This window comes from Antennarius striatus, chromosome 11 (genome assembly GCF_040054535.1).
Source record: "Antennarius striatus isolate MH-2024 chromosome 11, ASM4005453v1, whole genome shotgun sequence".
Taxonomy (NCBI): Eukaryota; Metazoa; Chordata; class Actinopteri; order Lophiiformes; family Antennariidae; genus Antennarius; species Antennarius striatus.
The window spans coordinates 2167935-2177352 of NC_090786.1; the positions used below are offsets into that span (position 1 = coordinate 2167935).

Consider the following 9418-nt stretch of genomic DNA (forward strand, 5'->3'; position numbering starts at 1 on the left):
GCCCTGGGTCTTCCTCCAATTAGGAGGTACCCTGGACATAATCATATAAAGACATGAAGGGAGTATCTGAAACAGATACGTTGACAGTTCAGCTGTCTTCGCTTTGTGCGGAAGAGCAGTGGATCTACTCTGAGCTCCTCACCTTATCACTTAGGGTGTGCCCAGTCACTCTAGGGAGGAAAGTCATTACAACCAACTGTATCTTGGACTGTGTCCTTTCAAAACGCCTCACTCTAACCATAAAGAAGGTGACTCAATCTGGCCTATCTCCCATTCTGTCTCCTTTTTGTTTTTCATCCTATTTCTATCTTCATTGTATTTCTTCCCATCCAACTGGTCAAGGTGAATGACCTCCCCAGAGTCTGGGTCCTGCCCAGAATTTTTTCCTCAATGAGGGGGTTTTTCCCCACCGCTGTCCCTTATACCTGTTCTGAAGGGTTCTGTTGGGTTCTACCTGTAAAAGCAGTTCAACATGTCTGATTATGTGATTAACTGCTTTATAAATAAAAGCTGATTGATTAGTTGATTGGGTCATGATACAAAGCTCATAATCAAAGGTGAGAGTAGGAACGTAGATAAACAGAGCCACAAAATACCTAAAATCCTTCACTTGGGGCAACGAATCCCCACCGACCTCTGGAAGGCCTCAGATTTGGAGTTGCTGATTCTCATCCCACTCACATTCCACTGAGCTGTTTGATGGGACAATAGAACAACATCATCTGCAAAAGGAGATAAAAGAACTAGAGAGCGCCCTCGTTCCTCGCAGTTAATGTGTGTTTACATAAGTATTTAAATATGACATAAAACTGACGCTCTCTGCTGGATTTGAACCCACGTCTTTCCATCCCCAGGCGGTGTTCTCTCCACTCCACCGTCTTCAGCGCTGAAAGAACCATCAGCACAAACCCAGATACCAGATGAAGGACCTGGACTAGAAGTTCAGCAGGACTCATGGACCAATCAGAATCCTTTATTGATATCTCTCTCTTTCTTTTTCCCTGTCTCTATCTCCATTGTATTTCTTTCAATCCAACCAGTCAAGGCGGATGACCGCCCTCCAGAGTCTGGGTCCTGTCCGAAGTTTGTTCCTCAATGGGGGAGTTTTTTCCCAACGCCGTCGCTTATACTGTACTTGCCCTGCAGGGTTCTGTTGGGTTTCGCTGCCTGTAAAAGCCTGTCAAAATGTCTTTTGACAGGCTTTTACACGCTGATTAAGCACTCTACATATAAAAGCCAATTGATAAATTGATGCATACATACATACATACCTCGATACATACATACATACATACAAAGATACATACATGCATATACTATGACATAGAATTTTAATTCATTCCATGGCTGATCTTGTAAGTCAAACAACTCGTAACTGAAAAATATTGGATTCAAATTGTTGTAAAAATCCACCAACAGGTGGGAAAGAATGAGATCTGGTCTCTGCTGATTTTGTATCCACCTCCCTCCAGCAGGTGGCGTCGTTCATTGTGGACACATCAGTCTGAGAACAGCAAACTAAATGTTTTGCAGGGTAGTTGGTTTAGCTAAAAGGGTAGTCAGCTTAGCTAACTACCCTACTTACCTTTTTCGTCCCTTGAAGTCCAGTTAGGTGAAGTTGATGAAGTTGAAGTTGGAAATGCCGGAAATACGCAAGTGGAAATGTAGAACCGTAAATCGCAACCGTAAATCGCAACCGTAAATCGCAACCGAAAATCGCAACCGAAAATCGCAAGGACTAGTTTTGTTTGTTGTTTTTGCCCCCACACACACTCACAGACGCGTTCGGTTCCTACCTGATGCCCCGTTCTGGATTTGAACCCACATCCTTCCGTCTCCAGGCGGCGTCTTTCTCCACTGAACCGTCTTCAGCGCTGAAGGAACCATCAGCACAAACCCAGATACCAGATGAAGGACCAGACTAGAAGTTCAGCAGCTCTCAACAACCAATCAGAATCTTTTATTGGTTTGTTAAACATTCATACATGTATGTGTGGATTCCAGTTCCTCAATTGTGGCTGAAGTTTTGGTCACTTTTGGCTGTGGGCGGAGCTTTCATGAGGAAATTCACCAGTGGAAATATTCAAATCAGTTGACATAGTTTGTTGTTGTTTGTTGGTCCATGAGAGCTGCTGAACTTCTAGTCGAGGTTCTTCATGTGGTATCTGGGTTTGTGCTGCTGGTTCCTTCAGCGCTGAAGATGGTTCAGTGGAGAAAGACACCGACTAGAGACGGAGGGACGTGGGTTCAAATCCAGGATGGGTCATCTGTTTTATGTCATATTAGAATACGCGTGTATAGTTTTATTATGTACCTTTTAGCGTCAGTCGTGATTCATTTAATTACTTCATTCATTGTTTTCGTCTCATCTTATCGTCAATTGTGGGAGGACATTGTGTTCTTGGTAACGTCACTGTTGCCATATTTTCTCCACTTGACGATGATGGACCTCCCTGAGTTCTATGGTACATTTAATTCTTTGGAAACTATTCGTAGCCTTAACCTGACTGATGTCTTTGAACACTGAGATTCCCTGATACTTTGGAAGTTCTCTGTGGAAAACGGCTTCAGGTGGAAGACGTGGCTACAAAAATATCAGGAAGAGCCTCCTAGAACAGCTGAACTTTATTTGGGTTGATCAGAGGCACTTCATTTGATGACAGATGTGTGTCGACTCCAATTTAACATGAGCTTGACTCTAATTGGTTAAAACTGAACATAGCCACACCTCCAGGAATAAAATCTGGGTATGTGGGTTTGTGCTGATGATTCCTTCAGTGCTGAAGATGGTTCAGTGGAGAAAGACACTGACTAGGGATGGAGGGACGTGAGTTCAAGTCCAGGAAGGGTCATCTGTTTTATGTCATATTAGAATACGCATGTATAGTTTTATTATCTACCGTTTAGCATCACTCGTGATTCATTTAATTACTTCATTCATTTATTGTTTTCGTCTCATCTTCAATTGTGGAAGGACATTGTATTCTTGGTAACATCACTGTTACCATAATTTCTCCACATAATGATGATTGACATCACTGAGTTCTATGGTACATTTAATTCCATGAAAAAATGTGTTGCCTTAACCTGATTGATGTCATTGAACACTGAGATTCCCTGATGCTTTGGAAGTTCTCTCTGGAAAACGGCTTGAGGTGAAAGACGTGGCTACAAAAATATCAGGAAGAGCCTCCTAGAACAGCTGAACTTTATTTGGGTTGATCAGAGGTACTTCATTGGATGACAGGTGTGTTTCATCTCCAATTTAATTGGTTAAAACTGAACATAGCCAAACCTACTCTTATGCAACCTTGTGTGCAGATTCGCACAACAAGGTTGCAAAAGTAGTTTAACTACATGAATCACGATTTACACCTCACTACAGTTTAGAGAACTCCATCCACCTACTATCAACTGCCTGTCCTGGGCCAAAACCTAGAGGCAACAACCTGAGCAAGGACACTTCTGCCAGGTAATTCAAGGTATGCCCAGACCAGCTGAGTGACATAGTCCATCTGGCATGCCCACAAGTCTGTCCCTAGGTCATCCTCTGAGGCAGACATGGAAAGAAAGCATGCCATTCAGTTGATTAGACACCCCAGCTTACTTTGTAGTGGGTCTAGTCTGTAGTGGCTCTAGTCTGAGCTCCTCATCCTTTCACTTAGGGTGCGCCCAGTCGGACTTCATGACGGACTTATACTGACTTCTATGGTATATTTAATTCCTTGGAAACTATTTGTAGCCTTCACCTGACTGATGTCTTTGAACACTGAGATTCCTGATACCTCCGAGAACATCTGAACTTAATTTGGTGACAAGTGTGTGTTGACTCCAATTTAACATGAGCTTGAATTTAATTGGTTAAAACTGAACATAGCCACACCTTCAGTAATTAAATTGTGTGCATATTCATAGAATCAGGTTGTATAAGCATTGCAGTCTAATCATGTGCATTATAAGCGACACTTCATGGTAGATATCAGAACTCCATTCATCTTGAACTGCTTGTTCAGGGCCAGAATCCAGAAGTAGAAATCTGAGCCGGGAACCCATTCAGCCTCAAACAGGTCTTCTATGGTATTCCTCAGTCTAGCTGACAGACACAGCCACTCCAGCATGTCCCACGTCACATCCTGGTAAGGTATACAAAAAGAAACTCCCCGGAGAAGTATCCAGGAGGACTCTAGAGGGAGACTCCTCATCAATCCCTGCTGTCTCTGCTTAATGAGGAGGAGTAGTGGCTCTAGTCTGAGCTCCTCATGCTATTACTTATGGTGCGCCCTGTCACTCTATGGAGGACCTCATTACAACCACTTGTATCTTGGATCGTGTCCTTTCAAAACTCGTCACTCTAACCATAAATAAAGTGACTGAATCTGACCTATCTGTCATTCTGTCTCTATCTCCGTAGGATTTCTTTCCACCCAACCTGTCTCTGTCTGTTATATATCTCTCTATCTCTCTCTTCCCCCTTTTCCCTGTCTGCATCTTCCTTTTACTTTTTCCCACCCAACTGTTCGAGGTGGATGACTGCCCTCCAGTGTTTGGGTCCTGCCCAGAGTTTCCACCTCAGTGGGGGAGTTTTTTCCCACCGCTGTCGCTTATACTTGCCCTGGAGGTTTCTGTTGGGTTTCTCTGTCTGTAAAAGCGTGTCAAAATGTCTGCTATTGTGATTCAGTGCCATACAAATAAAAGATGATTGATTGGGTCATAGCCATAGGTGAGAGTAGGAACGACTGACCCATATATTAAGAGCTTCGTCTTACGACACATCTCCTTCGTCACCACGGCAGATCGATACGACTGCATCACTGCAGAAGCTGCACCGAGCCATCCTTCCTTCAGTTGTGACCAGAACCACAAGATACTTAAACTCCTCCACTCGGGGTAAAGACTCCCCAACGACCCGTAGAGGGACTCAGATTTGGAGCAGCTAATCCTCATCCCAATAACATTACAATGAGCTGTTTGATAGGACAATAGAACAACATCATCTGCAAAAGGAGATAATAGAACTACACTTAAATATTTTGATACGACATAAAACAGGTGACCTGTCCTGGATTTGAACCCACATCCCTCCATCCCTAGTCGGTGTCTTTCTCCACTGAACTGTCTTCAGCACTGAAAGAGCCATCAGCACAAACCCATATATGAGATGAAGAACCTGGACCTTTATTGATCCATAGGTAAAAATTGCTTCAACAATAAACAAACAATAAAACACAAGAAACATTTAGAACAGATTTGCATATTTCCACTTGACAATTTACTAATTTCACCATTTCAGGCCAAACATTCTTACATATATGTGTGGATTTGCAGTTACTTGACTTTGTGACTGGACTTTTGGTTGCTTCTGGCTGTGGTCGGAGCTTTCATTCGGAAATTAAAAAGTGGACATACGCAAAACAACAACAAACAGGTGCTTGTTTGTTGTTGTCTGTTGCTCCATGGTATCTGCTGAACGTCTAGTCCAGGAAGTCTTCCTTCTCATTCGTCCAGGTAAAAGAGTAAATCAAGCCGGAGTTCAGAGGAGCAACGCACTGATCGGTTCCCACCAGAGGGTGGCGGTAAAGAGCCGGAGCTGAAGGAGGAAGAGGAGGAGGAGGAGAAGAAGAACAAACTTCTTCTTCTTCTCTTTCTCGGCTCCAACATGAGTGAAGATCTTCGCTCCGAGCTGCAGGAATTTCTGGAGACGTTAAACATCCGGTGGCGCTGCGTGGAGCACCCCCCGGTGAGAACCGGGACCGGGTCCACGTGCACGTGGGGGGGGGGGGCGGTTACGCTGTTTCATGTGTCGTCACGACGCGTCTGATGACGTAAGGAGCTGTTTTTATTGTTGTTTCCGGTCCTCCAGTGGTGTCTGATCCGGTTTAAACATGAAACCGGTTCGGATCCGGGTCGGATCACGTGGTTCGGTTTGAATAAATAAACAATAAATGAGTTCCAAACCAGACAGAAGATCAAGTCTGAGTATTGTGTGTGTGACGTCATCGTGCCCCCCCACCCCCCAGGTGTTCACGGTGGAGGAGATGATGCCTCACCTGCAGGGCGTGGGTGGCGCCGTCACCAAGAACCTGTTCCTGAAGGACAAAAAGAAGAAGAACCTGTGGCTGGTGTCGGTCCGCCACGACCGCCAGGTGGGCTGTGACGTCACGGGGTCACGTCCCCGCCCCCCACGCCCCGCCCTCTCCCATAATCCACTCTGTTTCCTCCTCAGGTGAACCTCGGCGACCTGGCCAAGAAGCTGGGCGTCGGCGGCGGAAACCTGCGCTTCGCGGACGAGGCGGCCATGCTGGAGAAGCTGAAGGTGAGGGGGGCGGGGTTTGTGGAAACTGTGTAATGATTGGTTGTTGGTGCTGCGCTCTGATTGGCTGTTCCATCTCAGGTGGGTCAGGGCTGTGCGACGGCTCTGGCTCTGATGTTCGATAAGGAAGCGAGCGTGAAGCTGGTTCTGGACCGGGACCTGGTGGGCGGGGCTTATGAGATGGTCTACTTCCACCCCATGACTAACTCCGCCTCCATGGGACTGCGACCCGACGACTTGCTGCACTTCCTGAAGGAGACGGGACACGAGCCCCTCCTGGAGAGCTTTGAGTAGGACCTTCTGGGATGGGGGGGTGGCAGACGTCCGTCTCTGGGCTGGTTGCCTCGGTAACGGACCCTGTGACCATCTCCTGGAACCTGGAGCGTTCACATCCAACCAAATCTAGAACTGGAACTCACACACACACACACACACACACACACACACACACACACACACACACACACACACCTGAAGCAGGACCCTGTTTCAGGTGTGTTTAAAGGAGTGCCATATCGCCCCCCTGAGGCGAATGTCTGTACTGCACCCTAACTGTAGACCGCAAGGATGAACCAATCAGATGCAGGAAATGTTAGTGTCATGTGACATTTTCCATATTGTCAGTCAGCTACCCCTCCACACCCCACCTCGACCCCCCATCCCCAATTCAGTGTCTTATTAGATATCAGTACAATATCTCCAAACAGGAAACCAGGTTTATGTTGATGCTTTATAGAATCGGCCCATCAGGTGGCGTGACATCATCATGGGCGTGAGCGACGCAGAAACGAGGATCAATAACGATCCCTTCGGAGGAAGTGACTGCTGAATCACTTCCTGTCCAAGAATTAATAAATAAAGTGATGCAATCGTTTGTTTCATGTTGTTTATCACGTGTTCCAAAGGTAAACATAAACATAAATATCATGTAAGAGAACCTGACTGGTTCATTTAATCCATCCTGTTTTTGAGGGACGCTTCCCCTTTAAGAGATCCAGGAAGTGCACCGGAGCCGTGAGTGCTGGTGGGCGGGGCTTCTGGGGACTTGAGGCAGGTGTGTGTTGACAGAGATGATGTCATTCTCTTGGCTGTGTGTGTGTGTGTGTGTGTGTGGGGGGGGGGCTGCCTTCATTGCTCCTGTTTGAGACCAGGATGCTGCAGGTGACAAAGATGACATCATCGTCTCGTGATCAATATCGCTATTGATCGAGGAGCGATGAATCCAACCCACATGGGAGGGGTGGGAGTAATTGAGTTGTTTCAGCTTTGACCTCAGAGCTGCAGAATTTAATCCTGGGGGGGTGGTGGTGGGGTGTCACTAAGATTACCAATACTACTATAAATAAATGATATACAATCCATGTACATATTGATAAGTGATGATTATTGGCAATAAGACGATCAGATAGTAACATATTTGTGATGTGATGCAGGAGAGCAAACAGGTGTCGAACTCTCAGGTAGGTCACATGACCTGAGAGTAAATAGCAGAGAGGTCACATGGGGAGTGATGAGGATGATGTCATTCAGGAACTGGATATAGGAAATGAATGCACACGCACACACACACACAGACACACACACACACACACAGACACACACACACACACAGACACACAGACACACACACACACAGGTCACATGATGTTTAGTGTTCAGCTGGTTCAACAAGGTGTGCTCCTTTTTTTTTTTTTTAAATGGAAGCCTTTGTTTTTCAAACCGTGATGCGTGATCTGTGGAACACGCCTCACGCGTGACATCATGTGATCACCGTGTGTTCTCCATTCTAGTACATGAACAATCAGCCGGTTCCAGGCTGGTCCCGGCGCCACGGTGGCGTTTTGTCTGCCCACTGAACACGACGAGTCTCAGCTCTCACTTCACTGAGCGCTTTGTTGGCCCCAAAGCAGACCCGGCGGGCTGGGGGGGCCGGTCCTGGAGAGGAGACGGGCCCAGGGGGGCGGGCCCAGCGTGACGGGATGGAAACGAGACATTCTGTTTGTTTCTCTGTGTGAACCTGGACTGTTTCACTGCGTGACCCTGGACTGTTTCACTGTGTGAACCTAGTCCATGTGGTCTTTGACCTCTGACCTCTGACCTCAACCTGTGGTTCTGGTTCTAATGAAGCTGACTGGAGGAACGTTATAATAAAAAGATCTCTTCTCAGCATCCTATTGGTCGCTACAGATCACATGACATCATGAACACAGAGGAGGAGGGGCTACAGACTGCAGCATTTGGAGCTCATTAATCACAGACATGCAGACGCAGAGGGTTAAATTATAGATGAGGCCAATCAATCGATCATTGATTGGTGTTATTTTGAAAGGGGCTCTTCCTGTGTGACTGTGGGACCAGCACTCGGCGTCTCACGTGTTTGTCGTTCTGCAGCAGTAGGACTCGGGTTCCAGTGCCTGCAGTGATGATTATATCGTTATCATTAGCTGCACGTATTGATCCTGACACTTGCGTTCTGTTTCTAATGTGATCAATACTTCACACAAACACATCCTGCTGCTCCATCAGCCCCATCAGCACTGGATGTAAAGTCCTCCGGTGCTGCAGGCAGGAGGTTCTGTGTTCCAGACAAAACGGTTCAAGAACATTTCATCATCATCATGATGATCATCATCATGATGATGATGATCATCATCATCATTATCATCATCATCTTCTGTCCCAGGGTCTCTACAAGAACTGAAGGAGTTGAACAATCACAGACTGGAATCAGGAAATCAGTTTAATGTACAATCTACTAATCTGTTTTTTAATAGTAATTTTATTTTTTGATTACTATTTTTCTTTAATATTATTATTAGTTTTTATTATTATTGTCACTGTTATATATTTTATTATTTTACTGATATTATTGATGGTGTTATCATTATTATTAGTATTATTATTATCATTGTTTTTATTAATAATAATAATTATAAATTGTATAATTATTCTTATTATTTTTATTACTTTGATTGTTATTTTTATTTAATTTTATTATTATAATTTTATTATAAATGGTGATATTGTTTTCTTATGATACATTTATTTATATACTTATGATATTATTATTATTACAGTACTAGTAGTAATAGTAATAATAGTAATAGT

General features: G+C 44.9%; 1 protein-coding gene across 1 annotated transcript; it reads left to right on the top strand.

Moving 5' to 3' along the window:
- The first annotated feature begins 5596 nt into the window (after nt 1-5596).
- Nucleotides 5597-7184, top strand: prorsd1 (prolyl-tRNA synthetase domain containing 1). Its single transcript, XM_068327663.1, has 4 exons — nt 5597-5737; nt 6018-6143; nt 6224-6313; nt 6392-7184. Exons 1-4 carry the CDS (start codon nt 5657-5659, stop codon nt 6602-6604), a joined length of 510 nt encoding a protein of 169 aa, XP_068183764.1. The 5' UTR covers nt 5597-5656; the 3' UTR covers nt 6605-7184.
- The last annotated feature ends 2234 nt before the right edge of the window (nt 7185-9418 follow it).

Bases quoted from the DNA above. Each gene is read 5' to 3' on its own strand.
- prorsd1 (XM_068327663.1), top strand. From the start codon at position 5,657: ATGAGTGAAGATCTTCGCTCCGAGCTGCAGGAATTTCTGGAGACGTTA. The intron at 6,144-6,223 runs GTGGGCTGTGAC...TTTCCTCCTCAG, and splicing joins CGGTCCGCCACGACCGCCAG to GTGAACCTCGGCGACCTGGC. The intron at 6,314-6,391 runs GTGAGGGGGGCG...GTTCCATCTCAG, and splicing joins CCATGCTGGAGAAGCTGAAG to GTGGGTCAGGGCTGTGCGAC.